This window comes from Eulemur rufifrons, chromosome 7, assembly GCF_041146395.1.
Source record: "Eulemur rufifrons isolate Redbay chromosome 7, OSU_ERuf_1, whole genome shotgun sequence".
Taxonomy (NCBI): Eukaryota; Metazoa; Chordata; class Mammalia; order Primates; family Lemuridae; genus Eulemur; species Eulemur rufifrons.
Window position 1 is genome coordinate 10,542,751 of NC_090989.1, and position 19,328 is coordinate 10,562,078.

The 19,328-nt window shown below is 43.4% G+C and overlaps 1 protein-coding gene across 1 annotated transcript; it reads left to right on the forward strand.

Annotated features, from left to right (window-relative positions):
• Positions 1–11,777: 11,777 nt before the first annotated feature.
• SMIM34 (small integral membrane protein 34) lies at positions 11,778–17,366 on the forward strand. Its single transcript, XM_069471938.1, has 4 exons — positions 11,778–11,879; positions 12,799–12,923; positions 14,468–14,565; positions 16,954–17,366. The coding sequence occupies exons 1-4, from the start codon at positions 11,778–11,780 to the stop codon at positions 17,364–17,366; spliced, it is 738 nt and encodes a 245-aa protein (XP_069328039.1).
• The last annotated feature ends 1,962 nt before the right edge of the window (positions 17,367–19,328 follow it).

The window sequence follows — 19,328 nt, forward strand, 5'->3', positions numbered from 1 at the left end:
GTACTTGGCCGTAACGTTAGGCTTTGCACCACTGCTGGGGACAGCTGGGCAGGGTGTGCGCCGAGTCCGGCACTGGGCCTTGGGGGTGATCGGGGCATGAAATCCAGCCCCCTTCTGTAGCTGAGCCCTGGGCCCTGGAGTGGGCTGTGGCTGCCCCGTGGAAGGAGTGCCCTTCTGCAAGTGGCTCGAGGGACACTGGCTGTAGGGCTCTGCAGGCGGCTCTGACCCTCATTTCCTTTGCTCCTTCCACACCTGCCTCTGAGTATAGATGATGCCCTGAACCCCAGCCACCAGACTGGACTGTCTCACCACTGGGGCCACCCCAGGTGTGGGGTACAAAGGGCACCATGGGTGGCCCAGTGGTGCAGTCCCAGGCCTCTGACAGCCTCGCACATCCTGGCGGGAGAGAGAGCAAGGCAGCAGCGGAAGCTCTGTCCTGGATGGGATTTAACATCTCAGCTGCTTTTCTTCAGGGCCTCGGCAAGTTTGGGTATTGGTAAGTTTTCAAGGGTCCCAGTTCGGATATTGTCACCAAAAGGAGGAATGAGAGAAACTGCTGCCCACCTCAGGCTCCCGCAGAGTGGAGGGCTGGGTCCCCGTCATCAGCCCCCGGCCCCGGCCTGCCCAACCCCTCCTCTCCCCCCATGGAGCTTCTCCCCTCTCACACCAGACGGTCCCCGGAAATGGCTCCTCCTGGGCAGTTTCTAAGCGAGGAGGTGAGCGGGGCCAGGTCCACCTCCTGAGGATGGAGAGGCTGCCCCGGCGCCAAGGAAGGCGGCTCGAGGTGAGGAGAGGAGAGCGCACACCCTTTGGGGAAATCTGGGAGACGCACAGAAAGAACCCCGGCTTGCAGATTGCTTTTTATTTATTTATTTTTTTTTTTTGAGACAGAGTCTCACTTTGTTGCCCGGGCTAGAGTGAGTGCCGTGGCATCAGCCTAGCTCACAGCAACCTCAAACTCCTGGGCTTAAGCGATCCTACTGCCTCAGCCTCCCGAGTAGCTGGGACTACAGGCATGCGCCACTATGCCCGGCTAATTTTTTCTATATATATTTTAGTTGGCCAGATAATTTCTTTCTATTTTTAGTAGAGACGGGGTCTCGTTCTTGCTCAGGCTGGTCTCGAACTCCTGACCTTGAGCGATCCGTCCGCCTCGGCCTCCCAGAGTGCTAGGATTACAGGCGTGAGCCACCGCGCCCGGCCGCAGATTGCTTTTTAAACACAGCTTTTCTAGGAGAATTAAGTGAGTGATTATATTTGTTTCCTGGGGCTGCCATAACAAACTACCACAAAACTGGTGGCTTGAAACAGTAGAAAATTATTCTGTCACAGTTCTAGAGGACAGAATTCCAAAGCCACAGTGCTGGCAGGGCCGTGTTCACGGGGAGAATCCTTCCTGCCTCTTGCAGCTTCTGGGGCCGGTGACATTGCCTGGCTGCAGCCACGTCACTCCCTCGTCTGCCCCCACCTTCACGTGGCCTCCGCTCCTGTACGTCTGGGCGTCCTTTTCTGTCTGAGACACGTACCAGTGGACTTAGGGCCAGCCTGAATCCAGGACCATCTCTTCTGAATCCTTACCTTAATTATATCCACAATGACCCTATTTCCAAATAAGGCCACATTCTGAGGTTCTGGGTGACATGAATTTGGAGGGAGGGTGACACTACATCCCTCCTATACCTACAGTGATTATAGGCCAGTGGTTTGGAACAGTGCCTGGCACATAAGAAGCACTTAATACATGGCCAGGATCACCAGTTCTTACCAAATGAAAGTTGCTCCTAGAAACCCAATCGTGACTTTTCTCAAGTGAGGTTTTCATTGCATTTTCTCCTCCCTGACACAAATGTCCTTATCACTTATTTTGGAGTTGATCAGTCAGCGTCGAATCAGGGAAATAGAAATGCCGATCTTTATTTTAACAGAGAAATGAGCATGAAGAATTGGTTAAACAGATGTTAAAGAACTGAAGAACGCAGAAGGGAACATGGAGAAAACACAGAGCTGCTGGCTGCAGGGAGCGAAAGGAAAAGGTGGGGTCTTGTCACTGGGTCACTGCTTTGTAGCCCATTGCCCTCTAAATCCTCACATAGGCTGCCTAAGGCAGGGAACAGGAGGCAGATTCGTGTATTTAGGGCTGAGCATAAACAAGCTATGTGCGCTATTCCTTAGACGTGAGAGGTGCCTTGTAAGGCTATCTGCTGCGCGCACACGGGATTAAAGCTTTCTACCTGTTTTACCTTCAAGGATGTGTTTCTGATGCTTTTGGAAAAAAGGGAAGGAGAGGAGAGGAGATGAAAGGAAAGACAAACTTCAAAATTTTAGCCATTAAACGATCCCTAAGAACTAGCAGGACTGAACCCCTCCCAGTCAGGAATTTATGAACTCATGGAGAAACTGAGGGCACGCACTCAGGGGCTGGCCCTGCGTTAAAAGAGAAACAGGAAAGGAGGGAAAGAAAGGTGTCTAGTCCGTTCCAGCTGCTATAACAAACGTCCATAGACAAGGCAGCTTATCAACAGCAGATGTTTATTTCTCACAATTCTGGAGCTGGGAAGTCCAGGATGAAGGGGCCAGCAGATTTGAGGTCTGGCAAGGGCCTGCTTCCCGGTTTATGATTGGCCATCTTCTCTCTGTGCCCTCACGTGACAGAAGGGGGTGAGCTAGCTCTCTGGGGTCCTTTTGTCAGGGCACAATCCCATTAGTGAGAACTCCACCCTCATGGCCCGATCACCTCCCAAAGGCCCCACCATCACCTTGGAGGTTAGGATTTCAGCATTTGAATCTTGCAGGACACAGACATTTAGTTTGTAGCAAAAGCCATCACCACATAGAGCAAAGGGAAGGAGGGGGCCACATGGAGTCATTGAGGAAATGAGGCAGGAGATGCATTTGCTTTGTGCTCATGTTCATGGGATCTTTGGGAGAAGTTGAAGCCGGGGTGAAAATTTTGTGTTTTGATCCAGCCAGATGAGGGTAGGAACATTGAATGACTGCATTTTTTGAGCAGCTTCCTTGAATCAAAGACTGTGGGACCTTCTACAGTACAGCACAGAGGCGTTCAGTGTGTCACCCCCTCCCCACCCCCCTTGCTCGCCCCATAGCTCATAGAGGTTACACGTGTACTCACGTCACAAGACGTCTGGACACCAACCGAGCAACCGATAGCCACTGACTTTGCCTGTCACACTGCTGAGCTGCCCTCAACTCTCCATGGCAGAGACTGGAAATGTCACACTGCCAACAAGCTACAGTGTCACTGGATTTCTGAGACAAAAATAAATATGCTAGACCAGGGTTTGGCAAACTCTGGCCTGTAGGCCACATTCAGCCTGCCACCTGGTTTCTCGTTCGTTTGTTTTTGTACTATTGGGACCATATAGTCACTCTGATTCACCTAACATGTACTCTTGCTTGGAGTGTGGGAGGAAATCGGAGCACTGGAAGAAAATCCACAGAGACATGGGGAGAACATGCAAAGTCCACGAAGACAGCAGCCCCGGCTAAGAATCTTTTTTTCTCATCAATGTTACAACAAAATGACGTTATCTGAGGACTTGCTGTACAGTGACAGGTGTCCACCATTATAGTATCACACAGAGTATTTCATTGCCCTAAAAATCCTCTATGCTTTGCCTATTCATCCTCCCCCCAATCCACTGACGGTTTTACTGTTTCCATAGTTTTGCCTTTTCCAGAATGTCAAATAGTTACAATCAAACAATGTGTAGCCTTTTCAGATGGGCCTCCTCAGCTTATGAATATGCATTTAAGTTTCCGCCATGTCTTTTCATGGCTTGATAGCTCATTTCTTTTCAGCACTGAGTAATAATCCATTGTCTGAATGTGCCACAGTTTATTTGTCTATTCACCCCTTGAAGGACATCTTGGTTACTTGCAAGTTTTGCAATTATGAATAAAAATTGCTATAAACATCCATGTGCAAGTTTTTGTGTGGGCACAAGTTTTCAATTCCTTTGGGTAAATAACTAGGAGGACAATTGCTGGATCGTATGGTAAGAGTGTGTTTAGTTTTGTAAGAAATTGCCAACCTGTCTTCCAAAGTGGCTGCACCATTTTGCATTCCCACCAGCAGTGAATGAGAGTTCCTGATGCTCCACATCCTCGCCAGCATTAGGTGTTGTCAGTGTTCAGGATTTGGGCAATTCTAGTAAGTGTGTAGTCTACCACCTGTTTTGTAAAAAAATTTTATTGGAACACAGACACACTCATTTACATACCATTGAAGTCTGCATTCATGCTACAAAGGCAGAGTTGAGTCCTGTGCTAGTGAACATACGGACCACAAATCCAAAAAAATGTATTATCTGTACCTTTACAGAAAAAAATGATGCTGAGCTCCATTCTAGAATCATCCTGAATTTTTTGATCACGTTGTCCCTAAATGGCCTTATGGATGCACGTTCTGGGGCATGCAACACAGGAGCCACAAGCGAGATGCACCATAGGAATTCGCTCAGTCAGACTGAGGCAGGCCCTGGCTGAACATACCCCACAGTTCTTTGCAGGAATTTTGTCAAGTATAAAATACCAGAATTTAGATTAAAAAAAAAAAAGCTAATTAATAACTATCAGTAGGTCCAGAATTATGCACTTAATTTTTTTTTATTGCTTTTGTATGCGATTGCTTTCTTATATGCATGGGTAAAATCCACATATCTAATCATTGTTAGGCCGGAAAACACACCATCAGCAAGGCTGTCTCTTTGGTGCCCTCCGCGGAATCCGTCAGAGGCAGCTCCGCTGCGGTGGCCTGGTTGTCATAGCAGCCTCTCGCCACAGGGAGGCAGAGCATCCACGAAGCCCCGTGGTGCAAGAATCCCGCTGGTCCCGGAGTCTGACTTGGGCGGGCTTTCAGAGCGCGTTCCCCGAGTGGTCTAGCGGTGTTAGCCTCAGGGCAGTCTCCGAATCCCTGCGAGACCGAATTACTAAATTGCAAAGGGGCTTTTTTGGTTAAAGCCAGGGCAACCTGCACTTGCAGTTTACTTTGCTGTCTCTTGAGTCTCTTATGCATGGGAACGTCCCTATTAAGAAGATGCAAATCGGACTACAAATAGTGGTATACATCACACATCAATCTGCATCATGTTTATTTTTTTCCCTACTTAGCAATATATTGAGGATTATTCTTCATTGGTACATAGACATCTGCCTCATTCTTCTAATGCCCACATAGAAGCCTATCGCATGGATTTCCATACTATCTTTAATCAATCCTCTCTTTATGGACATTTAGGTGGCTTCCAATCTTCTGCTGTTACAAACAATGGGGCAATAACTATTAATAGATCTGTGCATATGTCCTGTAAACACACCCACACCTAGGTCCCCAAAATTCCTAGAAGATGAATGACTGGTCAGAAAGTATGTACATTATAAATTTTAATAATGCCAATTATTCTTAATAATAACAATAGTAATTGACTTCTATGAGCTGTCACTGTGTAAGACACTGTTCTGACTGCTTTGGATGTATTAACTAAGACTAGACCCATTTTACAGATGATCTTTACTTTGCTAGTAGTAAAACAAAATCTTTTTATTATTTTAATTTGCATTTATATTATTATAAGTGGGGATGAGCACATTTTTAACTGTTTAAAAGACGTGTACTTGTTTTTTGCAACTAGTTGTTCATGACTTTTGACCATCTTTCTGTTGAGTTGCTGGTCCATTTCTTCATGTTAAATAAAACCTTTTGAATATTAAAAATTTGATAGTTTATCATATGTGTTGCAATTGTTTCCTCCAGTTTATCGTTTATCTCTTGAATTTTTTTGATAGTATTTTTTTTGCCATGAAGAAATTTTTACTTCATATATAGTTGGATTTATCAGTCTTTCTTTTCATGATTTCTGACTTTTGTATCATCCTTAGAAAGATTGTCACAATCTGGGATTATAAAAATAAATCTCCTATGTTCTAGTTCTTTTATGGTTTTATTTAAGTGTATATACATATGTATAATACATATTATAATATATGGTATGTATTATAATATAATATGTTACATTATATGTACATAGTATATAATATATGTGTGTATATATGTATGTTATATATATGTAACCAAGCTCCATCTGGAATTTATTTTGGTGTGAGTATTAAAGATCCAATTTTGCTCTTTCTTAGATATCTATCCAATTGTCTCATTGATTTCTGAGATAACTCATCTTTTTTCCACTGATTTGAAATGTCCCCTTTCTTTTATACTGTTTTCCTAAATGTTTTGAGTCTATTTCTTGACTTTATTTATTCTATTGACCTGTCTGCCTGTTTAAATGCCAGGATCAAGCACTTTTAATTTTTGTGGTTTTACAATATCTTTTAGCATCTTGTAGTGATATTTTCTTTCATTACTTTTGCCCTGGAATTTTCTTGGCTATTTGTGTGTGTTCAATTTTCCATATAAACTGTCGCATCAACTTGTCTATATTCGTTAGAATGAGGCAAGGTTCTCAAACTCTTTGTTTAAATAAGAAATCTAACAGATTTGTTTATCCCATGCTCCCTGTGAGAGAAGAGGGAAACTAAACAAAGTTCATAAATGCTTACACCTTTGAGGAAACAGAGGTATCAATTTAATTATCTCTACCAAGGCCAACCAGTCCAAATTTTAGCCTTCGGGGAAGGTAGGGTTACTTTGCTCAGGGCATAGCAGCAACCTCTGAGATCCAGGTGATTTACCTATTACTCTGTTGAAATGACATCTGCAAGGATGGGTGTTAATGACACAGGATACTATCTGCTCTTCTCTGCAGCTGCAGGGGAAGAGGAAATGTTTTCTCCTTTTTATTTTGCTGCAATTTTGCTGTGATCTTTCAAGCCTGAAAGCTGGAATTCTATTCATTGGTACTAAGAGAAAGAAAGGTGGGCCTGAAAAGCACAAAGTATATCATTGGAAAGGAGAAAGAAGAATAAGGTCATTAAATGGAATATGGACTCAGAATATTTGGCATTCAGTGTAGTCTGAAAAACAAACCAATAGCAGCAAGAACAACAACAACAAAAAAAAACAAATAAAACCTCTGTGTTTTCATTGCAATTATACCAAATTTATGGATTAATTCAGGGAGAATTGTCATCTTTATACAAGTGGGTCTTTCTATCAACATTAGGAAATATATTTGCATTTAGTCAAATCTTCCTTTTTGTCCCTCTGTTTTTTAGATTTTCTTTGCATAAATCTTATACATTTACTCTACTCTTGGGTGTTTTATCTTTTGTTTCCTTTTGCAAAAGGAATACTTTCTTAAATTATACTTACAGAGATATTACTGTTAATAGAGATTATTGGATATGGTTTTTTAAAATATTGATATTAATATGGAGATTTCTGCTTTTTGATATCTGTATTTACTTTATGTTTTTATGCCCATTCTTTTGTCTCAATATAACTAAGTGATTTAAGTTGGCTAATCATTGGAAAATGACTTAGAACATGATTGGCACATAGCAAGTACTAATTAAGTATTTGCTAAAAATAAAATATAAAAACAAATAAATAAAGCCCTGTTGCATCTCCTGTATGTAGAGTATATTTGGCTTTTGTTTGTGATAGTTTCCCCCCCGCCATTTACAATATGTGGGCAGAACATATATATTTAGTCATGGCTCATCATCTCATCTTAGACTGTGCTTTTTGATTTTAATGCTTTAAATTTTTTTTTTCTTTTTCTTATTTGGTTTTTATTTTCTCTGCTTTCCATGTGTGCTCCTTCTGATAATTTGGAATGTTTATAATTCATATCTTTAAGTGATTATTTTTTATTGAGGTGAAATTTACATAACATAAAATTAACCTTTTAAAAGTGAACAATCCAGTGGCATTTAGTACATTCACAGTGTTGTGCAACCACCACCTATATCTGGTTCCAACCACTTTCATATACTAATTAAGCAGTTACTCTCCATTCCCTCTTCCCCTAATCCCTGGCAGCCACTAATCTGCTTTCTGTCTCTGTACATTTACCTATTCTGAACACTTGTTATAAAATGGAATCATATAATACATGGCCTTATTTCACACAGCATAATGTTTTCAAGGGTCATGAATGTTCTGGTATGTATCAGCACCTCACTCACTCCTTTTTATGGCTGAGTAACATTCCATTGTGTGTATATACCACGTTTGATTTATCCATTCATCCATTGGTGGACATTTGGGTTGTGTCCACCCTTTGGCTGTTGTGAATAGTGCTGCACAAGTATTTGAACAGCTGATTTCAATTCTTTTGGGTATATACCAGGAGTGGAATTGGCAGGTAGTATGGTAATTCTATGATTAACTTTTTGAAGAACCACTGTATTCTTTTCCATAGCAGGTGCACCATTTTACATTCCCACCAGCAGTGTATAAGGGCTTCAATTTCCGCACTTCCTCCCCAACAGTTGTTAATTTCCTTTTTTGTGTGTATGAAGTGATATCTTATTGTGGTTTGTGTTTCTCTAATTACTAATGATTCTGAGCATCTTTTCATATGCTTGTTAGCCATTTGTTCCAGTGGGTATTTTCAATCATACCTATGTATAATATAGTTAATCCTCTATTTCTCAGGTAATATCTATTGACTATCTAATATAGTGAAGATAAAATCAGAATATTACTAATTTTCCTGACTATCCTGACCACCTTATCTGATAATTCTTTCTAAACAAAGTTCACCTTCCCCACCTGTTCATTCCCTGTTTCAACATCTGATTTATTTTCTTTATGGTTCAAAGCCTGGTTTTTATTACTGTTTATTGTTTGCTTTCTTGGTTTTTGTTTCTCCTCCCACTAGATACAAGCTCCATGAGGGCAGGTAATCTGTCTATCTTGCTCTCATCTGTATCCTCCGCACTTACCTAGTGCGGTGTCTGACTAGAAAATAGTAGGTACTTAATAAATATTTTTGAATAAATATCTGAATGAATGAACCATAATAAATCCAATTTTATCCACAATGACTGTCCTATATAATATGCATGATAATGATAGATATAAGGACTTATATTTATATTCAACTGTATTAGTTTTCAGGGACTGCTATAACAGATTATTACAAACTTGGTGGCTTAAAACAACAGAAAATTATTTTCTCATAATTCTACATATCAGAAGTCCAAAATCAAGGTGTTCACAGGACCATACTCCTTCTGAAGCCCCTAGGAGAGGAGCCTTTCTTGCCCCTTCCAACCTTTGGTGGCTCCAGGCATTCCTTGGCTTGTGGCTGCATCACACCAATCTCTGCCTCTGTCTTCACATGCCCTTCTTCCCTGTGTCTCTGTGTGTCTTCTCTTTTTCTGTCTCTTATAAGGACACTTGGCATTGGAATTAAGGTCCACTCTAATACAGGATGATCTCATATGGAGATCCTTACCTTACTTACTTCTGCAAGAGCCCTTATTCTAAATACGGTTACATGCTGAGCTTCCAGGAGGATGCATCTTTTGTGAGGATAGCATTCAACCCACTGCACCAACTAATTAAGTTCTGTACATTCTACTTTCTAAAAATCTCTTGGATCCATCTACTGTTCTCCAGACTTGCTCCCACCACCATCGTCTCCTGCCTGGATTATGCCCCCAGCTGCCTCACTGGTTTCTCTGCCTCCAGTTTCATCTCTCTTCAATCCATGCTCCATGATGCAGCTGAGTGACGGAGCACAGGTAGCTTTTGTCTTTTTCTGAGCATGTGCCACAGACTGGCTCAATCCCTGGTCAACATCCCAGTGCCACAGTCAAGCCTTGGCCTAGCCACACCAGTCAGAGCCGTGCCCTGGGATTGTCCCGGCTGAGCAGGCAGTAAAGTATCCCACTCCCCTCTGGTGGTGGAATTGCTGAGGTGTGAGTCTGAGCACCATGGGCCACACCTCTGTGCTTCTCTGCAGCAGGAGGAAATTAGGCCAACCTGCAAAGAGAGGCAGAGATGGAAGACAGAAATGGAGATGGAGAGCCCTGAGGGTCCTTCCTCCCTGCATCTAGCTCCTTAGGCCAGCCCCACCCTTCCTTTTTCTTGCTTACTTGAACCAGTCAACTCCCTTTTTACTAACTCTTGTTTGAATGTGGCTGTGCATCTCAGAGCATCCTCATTGTAACAACCATCACACTTACAAACAAGACTCATGGGATGTAACATAATTTTATTTCTGTTCTCACCATTTCTTTAAATCTGTGGGCCCTGGACACAATGGGGTTTGCTCTTTCCCTGCCCCTGTAGATGTGTTATGTTGGAAAACATAGTCTTAATTCAGTAATTAAGACGTGAAGTCTCAAGTAATAACCAAAATTCTGAATTCCATTTGAAGTTGAGGCTCCACCCACTCCCAGCTCAGGTTTGCAGTTGGGCAGGAAAACGGCAGTTGGGAAAGTGGGGAGACCTCCCCAGGGCTGAAGCCAGGGAAAAGGAAAGAGCTAAGGAGCAAACAGTGTTGTTTGTGCTGTGGTGTGAACTGGCAGCAGACAAGTGTTCAGAGCTAGTGCCTTCTCTCATGGGCACATTCTTGAAGTCTTCGAAGACCTTCCTCAGCATCACCTGGCCGACTGCACCAGGCCCGTGTTCAACAGCGGCCCCATGTGGCAGCTGAAAGCAACAGCAGCAGAGGTTCACTCAGAGGCCAGTCTTCTCTGCTTGGCTGAGGACGCCAGTCTGCCCACCCGACACACTCTGCACAAAGCCCCTGGGAGTCCTGGCCAACCGGGAGGCTTTAAGAAGGAGATAAATATAGGATATGCTGACATCCAAGCAGCTGAGGACACAAGTGATTAAGTGAGAGAAATGAGCTGTGACCATACTTGCCCCCTTGGGTTTAGGAAGTCATTCCACAAATGTCATCACAATTTGTTATTCATTTTTTCACAGCTGAGGGATGAAGGGACTTGGCCACAGTCCCACAATTAGTAAATGATAAAGTCCCGACTGGCACATGGGTCTTCCAGTTCTAAAGGCCGTGAGCTTTCCTCCATACCTCATTAGAGGCGAGGAGCAACATTAAATGTCCCCAAATGCTGGAGAAGAGAAAAACGAAGTTAAAAGGAAAAGTGACAGTGACATATAAATGAAAGATTTTTAAAATATGCAAAGCATCTTTAAAAATGTTCTTTGCAAGGTTATCCCTCCAGTGGAGGGGGAAACATCTGGAATCTGTGCTCTTGGCTGGGGGTGGGTGGTGCAGGAGTCTCTTTTCTGGAGGAGCAGGACAAGGAAAAGTCTCGGTTACTCTCCACAGGAGTCCTTCACTGTCATTTTTAATGTCCTTCTGCACTGCAGGGCGTTGGAACTGGCTGGTGAGGTCTGCCTCCCCTAGAAAATTTTCCTTAGAAAGAATGTCAAGTGTGGATAGGAACATTTATTTGTTGACATTTTTTAAAGTGCCAGTTCTGACACCCTGAAATGTAAAAGAACCTGTTTCTTTTCTTTTTAAATTTTTTTTTTTTTTTTGAGAGCCAAATCTGCATCAGTGCCACCTTTGCTCCCAATTTAGACATCTTCTAAGCTGACTAGCTCTTCAGGGGACAAAAAAAGGCATGACCCTCTGGCAGAGTTGGGTCACTAACGTCAAAGGTACCAGAGGATACTGGAGTTCTTTCTCGCAGAGCTGTATGTAGCTCAGACAAATATTTACTGGCTGAGTGGCTCTGCTTGGTTGCATTTAGGGCAGTACTCGTCTAGACTGAACCAGAGGGCTGAGGAGGCATACACGAGTCAGAAGCAAATTCCTGGCCCTTGTGGGGGCACCGGCTGTTCCATTTCACTGTTATGTAAGCATCTGGGAATGGCAAGCAGCTGGCGTCAGGCACATGTCATCCACAGGGTGCAGGAAGGTGGGAGCGGCACAGCCCCTGAGCTGACCATGGTCTCTTCATTGGATGCCACTGTAAGGCCAGAGCCACAACCAAATACAGAATCCTTTTTAAAAACAGCATTTGTATTTTTCCACATGTACCTTAAACTGTTTACCCATAGAAATAACAGGGAGGGATTTCTATTGAGTATAACGTGTGCAAAAGTGCCTGTAGCACGAGTACCCAAATGAACAGACCCAAGAAACAGAACACGACTGGTACCCAGAGTCCCTCTCACTTAGCCCCACTATCCTGCCTTTAACATCGCAGGGTAGTTTTGCCCAATGGGGGAGTATTAAGGTCACAGATGTGTCTGAGCAGTGACGGTCTATAATTTAATATTAACCTATAGAGCAAGTGATCGGGAGAATTCACAACACAGGATCCTGGGTCCAGCTTGAAGGTGACATTCAGGGTGTCAAAGGAGAATGACTTTGTGTCAGACAACCCACCTCTGGCACCTGTGAGCAATAGGACATTGGGCCAGTCACTTCCCTGAGCCTGAGTGTCTCCCTCTTTAAATGCGAACAATACCCCTGCCCCACAGGTTTCTGAGAGGTGGAAACCCGCTGTCATGGGAAGCATGGGACACAGACCTGTTCCCTAATGTCAGCGCCCACTTCCTCGCGTGGGCCAGCCAGGACTCTCCGTGGAGCAGACTGGTTGCTTAGCTAAGGCAACCAATCATCTGTCTCCCCTGATGACTGGGAGCTTATCATTCCCCACATCCCATGCCGACGTCCTCCTGAGCGGAATGCCAAAACCTGACTTCACAAATGACAACTCCCCAGACCTCTAACTCTTGCACATGGGCTGCGTGGGTGTGCCCTCCACCTCCCGCCCAGGGACGCCCCCTCCCCCACCCCCCATGGCAGCCTGGGCTTCCTTCCTGCCTTCCTGGGGACCCAGGATATGGGATCCTGCTCCTCCTCCACCACCTTCACCTTCTAGGCGAAGAAACTGCGGCTCACAGAGGAGAAGAGCCTTCCCCAGGGTCGCACGGCGAGGGCACGGCTGGCCCAGAGCCCTGACTGCCAGCCCTTGTCACTGCCACCTGCCCTTAGCTCCAGAGCCAGGTGCTCTGTCCTTCGTACCTCACACAGGCAGTGTCGTGATTCCCTGTCCATGTGTCAGAGCAGGAATGCCATATCCATCCCATGGTGAGAGATGGCAAGAACCCGAATTAAACTTCAACAAAGACTTAATATCTAACTAACGGGTGTGTTTGTTATTGAATAGGTAATACACACACGGCTAAAATTATTTGAAGCATATAGATACATAGTGAGGATTCTCCCTCCCTCCCACGCCACCCTACATCTACCTAGTTCTCTCCCCACCAGGCAACTCCCGTTCTTGCTTTCTTGGGCCTTCTGCCGCTGGCTTTTGAATGTCTATACAAGGAAAATCAGATATATACATTTTCATAGATGGCAGCATGCTCTATTTCTATGCCTTGTCGTTTAACAGTATGCCTTACAGATCTGGGGATTTTTTGGGGTGTTGTTGTTGTTGTTGTTGTTGTTTGTTTTTTTGAGACAGAGTCTCTCTCTGTTGCCCGGGCTGGATGCCTTACAGATCTTTACACATCATTACATAAATTGCTTCCTCATTCTTTTTCACAGCTGTGTAGTATTCTGTTTATATGTATATTATAATTTTCAATAGCTTTATTGACATATAATTCATATACCATAAAATTCACTCATTTAAAGTATCCATTCAATGGCTTTTATAGTGTACTAGTATATTCACACTGCATGCAACCAGCATCACAACCAACTGTAGAATAATTTCGTTATCCCCAAAGAAATACTGTGCGCCTTATATCAGCCCCCTATCCCCGATCCCTAGGCAACCACTAATCTGCTTTCTGTCTTTATAGAGCTCCCTATTCTTGACATTTCGTGTAAATGGAATCACACACCACATGATCCGTAGTGACTGGCTTCTTTCATCTAGTACAATGTTTTCAGGGTTCAGCCATATAGTAGCTGGTGCCAGGACTTTATTCCTTTTTGTTGTTGAATAATATTCCATTGCATGGATAAACTTAATTTTATTTCTTCATTCATCAGTTGATAGACATCTGGGGTGCTTCCGTTTTTGGCTACTATGAATAATGCTGCTGTGAACATTCGAGTTCAAGGCTTTGTGTGGACTTAGCATTTTCATTTCTCCTGGGCATAACCCTAGGAGAGGAATTGGTGCGTCCTGGGGCTTATTTTATAGTTTATGTAACCAGTCCTCCATGATGGAAATTTAATGAAATTGCATCTTAAAAACCAGCAACCTTCACAAATGTGGCAGGTGATGGTCACAGAGTGAGGATGTGGGAAGAGTGGGGCTGGGGACAATGGCTGCATTATAGAACTTTCCAGTCTTCCAGTGATTCCTCCTCTGTTCCTGAGAGAACTTTCCCCAGACTCTTATTCCAGTGCTTTCCAGTTAAATCTACCTCAGCTCCAACGTGGTCTGTGACTGGGTATGGGAAAGGGAAGAGCCATTTCTCACAGCCTGGCACATGAGCCCACGGCCTGCTGGCTCCTGAGGGGAGCTGAATGTCCCCAGGTGTGTCACCCTGGGCCTGTCCCCTTCCTGTCTGGGTTTCCTCATCCAGGAGACTGTCCAAGAGGAAGCTGGTGACTCCTGACCATGGAGTTTCCTGGCCCTATGACAACAGGCCTCTGCCACGCCTGGCCACCTTCCACACCTGCAGCAGGTGCAGGACAGGGAAATTCAGGAGCCATCCGGCCTCGGAGAGAGCTTCCTACCAGCGCAGGTCTGATGAGACCTGGGAGGGCTGGAGATTCCCTAGCAGAGTGTTTTTAAAAAATTCTTTTGATAGAATTTCTTAACAAGCCAAAGCCAGGAAGTGCTTTTTATTCTGAACCAACAGAAGACAGATCGAATTGGATCCTCTGATTAATTGAATGAGAGACAATTCATTCACTTACTCTCTGCTAAGTTTCTGTTGATACTGCCCTAAAATTCTCCCTGCTCGGGAGCTCAGTGAAGCCCAACTGCCGCAGGACGCAGGACGGTGATCATTTGCAAGGAGGAGGAGTTCTCCTTTCACCATCTTCCCCTTCCATGGCAGCTGCTTAAACTTGCTTCCTGAAGAGTCGAGGAAAAGACCACCTCATGGAATGTGAGTATTTTGCTACCATGCAAGGATGGGCAGTTCTAGAATAACTTCTATTTCACATCATTAAATGACAAGTGCAAATTGGCACCAACAAAAAGGTTTCTCTCTTCTACAGGGTATGTTTATCCATTAAGGTATAACCTAACTTACTTTTACCTTTTTAAAAAAGAATGGTAAAATACAATGTATTGTAATAATTAATATAGTGAGTTTCTTTCATGTGGGAAATGGACTAGATTTAAAATAATTTAATGTTCTGTAGTTCTTAGTTGCATATATTTTATATGTATTTGAACATATCACATCATTTCATAACTATTTCCAGAAAGTTCTATGAGTTTATACATGTATTCTGAGTTTAAATACATTCTCTTGCCCCTAATATAGGGTTTATTATGTTCTTGTTGGGTTGATTTGCTATTTGGTTGTTTGTCTGTTTGAATAATTTTGAGATTTCCCTCCTTCCTTACGTTAAGGTATCAAACCATTCCATTAGCAGTGGTGTAAAATTTAAGATTGTATTGCTTCTTATGAGCGACTCATTTTATGTAATTAAGTCTGTTCATTTACTGTGGGCTTTGTCACATATGGTTTGTAAAGTTATTTTTAAATAGTTTCTCCTTTTATCTAAAAGTAATAAGATTATTCACTCATTCTGGCAACTATGATAAAAATTACCAGCCTCTCTGAGACTTACATTAGCAAAATGAATTAGCAACAAACAGACAAATATCACATAGTAAGCCTTTACGGAGCACCTTTTGTCACCCAGCAGGCTATGAGATTTATCCTATGATATCTCTGCATACATGTGTGTTACAGAGAGCAAAACACGGGGGTTCAAGCCAGTAAAGCTCAAGCGAGAAAGGCCCGCGGGATGCAGGGTCACGTACGACGTCGCTGGTTCTCATTGTTTCATTTTCTTCACTGGCCCCTCAACCAGAGAAAACCGTTTTGAACTAAACAGCAATTGAGATCTTAATCTTCTGGTCTGACAAGGGCACACAGTGTCTTTACCCAGGGGCACTTCACCAAGGAGACCAGAAAAGTATCAACTTGTACTCTTTCCTTTTAAAATTATTAATAATTTCTTTCTGAAAATAAGTAGATATGGTACGAAGCGTACAAAAGGGCAAGCAGTGAAAGTACATCTTCTCCCCGTTCTCTTCCCCAGAGGTAACACAGTGCCCCAGTTCTGGTGTGTTCTCCCAGAGATAGTCCCACACACATAAACTACAGTGGGTGACATATACTCCCCCCTTTTCACACGTGGTCATGGACTATATCACTGCAGGCTTATTTTTTAACTTCTTAACGTTTAGTACTTAAAAAACTCACGTTCTGCTTTCTCTTCAGAATAAATAAATCTTTCCTCTTTTACTAAAAAGTCTCATTGCCGTTTATGGCTGCAAAGTACTCCACCACGTGGAGGTTCCAAAATGTATTGAACCACCCCCCAGTTGCTGCTGTTCTAGCTGTTCCCAAGCATTTGTCTTCGCAAGCAAGGCTGCAATGACTAACCGCCAGCATACATTGCTTCAAACATGCTCTATCATCTTTACAATAAATTCCTAGACGTAGAATAGCTGAGTCAAAGGTAAGTGCATTTGTAACGTCAATAGATGTTGTCATTGTGCCCTCTCTGTGAGTTGCATGAATTTTCAGGCTGACATGAAATTATACAATGGCCTGATTCCCCCTGCACAAATCCACACGATGTACTTTGAAACATCATGACTTTGCAAACCCTATAGGCAAGGCAACAAAATGTTATCTAGTGGTAGTTTTAATTTGCATTTTTCTTGTAGGAGTGTCAGTGAGAAGCTCTTTTTACGTCCAATGTCCATTTTTTTCCTGTGATCTGTTTGTCTGTATCCTTTGCATGCGCTGTCCTTGGCTCACCCAGGCAGCCCTCGTTCCAGGGTGCTGGGTCTCATCAGGATCTCTCTGTTTCTCAGTGATCAAGTGGACTCCCCATGAAGACTTCAACCAGACCCAGGCCAGCACTCTCCTGGGGCTCTTGCTGGGTGACCACGTGGAGGGGAGGAATGTCACCAACTCCACCAGGGCCCTGAAGGTGCCAGATGGGACGAGTGCCGCCTGGTACATCCTCACCATCATTGGCATCTACGGGGTAATTTTCCTCTTCCGGCTGGCCAGCAACATCCTCAAAACAAATGATAAGTCCTTGGAAGATTTTTATTACTCAAATTTGACCTCTGAACTCAAAAAGAAAGGGCTCCAGAGCACGGTAGCCAAATGTACCGCACTGACCATTAGCAACAGAGCTGCCCTGCAGCCCAACCAGGCCAGCCTGGGGCCAAAGTGTGCAAACAGCAGACCCCAGACCGAAACCCAGGAGATCCCTTGAAAGTCAAGGCCAGCAGGTCTCCAACCTTCTCTCGGGGGCAGCAGCTTTGGGTTTACCTGGAACCTTGGGAGAGGAACTGAGCCCTTGGGTGGGGGAACATCACTGAGCCATGGGTGCTTCTGGCTAATGGGTGTGACCAGAGCCTGTAAATTATTTCCTTCTCAGGCTTTCTGGTGTTTTGAGAAGAGAGAGTGTGGCAGCGACTTCCAGCCACACTCGCCCTTCACTGGCAAAGCCTGTGCTCCAGGGAAGAGTGTGGGTACTGGATGTTCTCAGATGAATCTGAGGGACTCCTGGGCTGCACAAGAAGGTGGCTTCTTGTCATGGATGGATGGCTGAATTTGGAGTCAAATGCCCTGGATTAAAATTCAACTTCTGGGGGTCACATAAACCAAGCAGCTAGTTGCTCGCCTGGAACATGTGGGGGCTGGGACAGATAGTTTCAAGGAGTCATCAAATTTGTTAATATCATAAGTTGGAAATTCTTCATTTTCATTGAAAGAATGGGATGTATTGGGGAAAAGCCTTAATTTTGGAGTCAGAAGAACCAAACTCTAGTCTGGGTTTGATTATCAACCGCTTTGGTGTCCTTTCTCCTATCACTTCACCTCTTTAGAACTTAATTTCCACACAGACAAAATGGGGATAGTGATGCCAGATCTGCCAACCTTGCCAAGTAGATAAGATCCAATGAAATCATGCATATGAATGTAGTTTGAAAAGTAAAATAAATATGTAAATATAAGCTTTCCGTGGTGGTGTTGGTGGTGACCATGGTAATGACAGTTGAAACTGATGGTATTCTTGGTGTTGATAGTTTATGGTGATGGTAGGTGTTGGTGGTGGTGGTTGATGTTGATGGCGGTGTGGTGGTAGTGGGGGTTGATGATGGTGGTGGTGATTGTGGTCATGTTGGTAGTGGTGGTTGCTGTTGATGGGGGTGGTGTTGGTAGTGATGGTTGGTGTGGATGGTGGTGGTGGTAGGGGTTGTTGATGATGGTGGTGGTGATGGTGGTGGTAGTTGGTGTTGATATGGTGTTGATATTGATAGTTATTGATGGTAGTATTGGTGATGGTCAGTAATGTTGATGGTGGAGGGGGTGACAGTTGATGTTGATATTGATGGTGGTAATGAAGATGCTATTCTGTTACAGGAAATAACTAGTCCATTGGCAATTAGTCTCTCAACAGTGGCTGTGTTGCCTTGATCTACAGAAGATTCTTCCACAGGAGAGTCTATTGGTTGGTGACCTATGCTAGGAATTGAATCTGTGAGATTCAGGTGTTCCACATAGATAAAACAGATGCTTTGAGATTTCCTTACACTAGAAATCATATGATTCACTCAAATACTTTACAAATACCTGTTATTTATATATACTTGTCTCTGCTTAAAAAATAAATAAGATCTATAACTGATTAAAGAGATCATGATTAGCAGAATTTCTACAAGTGGCTTGAAGCAGGCAAAGAGAAAAATTACATTTTGTACCAATTTCTATAAAGTTCATCCAGGTCAGATTTTGGAGATAGCTCCTAGGCAGGAGATGAAATACTTTCTCCTGTCTGCAGAAGTGGTTTGCAATCAGCCCCACGATCTCGTAAATATCATAATGAAACTCCAAGCTTTTTTTTGGAGTGTGAGATATACTTCCAAGTTTTTTTTTGTTGTTTTGTTTTCACATTTTCCACATCTTCATTACCATCATCATCATCCCACAGGTTGGAAACAAAAATATTAGTTTATTTAAATAGTTCATGTGAGCTTTATGTACATGTTTGAGATGCTTACAGGGAAGGACAAAACAGAAGAGAGATGGACAAAAGTGTAATCCACAGTGAATGAAAGCGCAGAATGCATTAAAGTGGGGATGAATGGTCAGGACTTCAGTGAATTTAAGGATAGGACAAGTTAATTGGCACAACCGTACCTTGTTGGTTGCCTCTGCAGCATGCCTTTCT

Bases quoted from the DNA above. Each gene is read 5' to 3' on its own strand.
- SMIM34 (XM_069471938.1), top strand. From the start codon at position 11,778: ATGGCAAGCAGCTGGCGTCAGGCACATGTCATCCACAGGGTGCAGGAA. The intron at 12,924-14,467 runs GTGCTCTGTCCT...TTCCTCATCCAG, and splicing joins GCCCTTAGCTCCAGAGCCAG to GAGACTGTCCAAGAGGAAGC. The intron at 14,566-16,953 runs GCAGGTGCAGGA...TCTGTTTCTCAG, and splicing joins GGCCACCTTCCACACCTGCA to TGATCAAGTGGACTCCCCAT.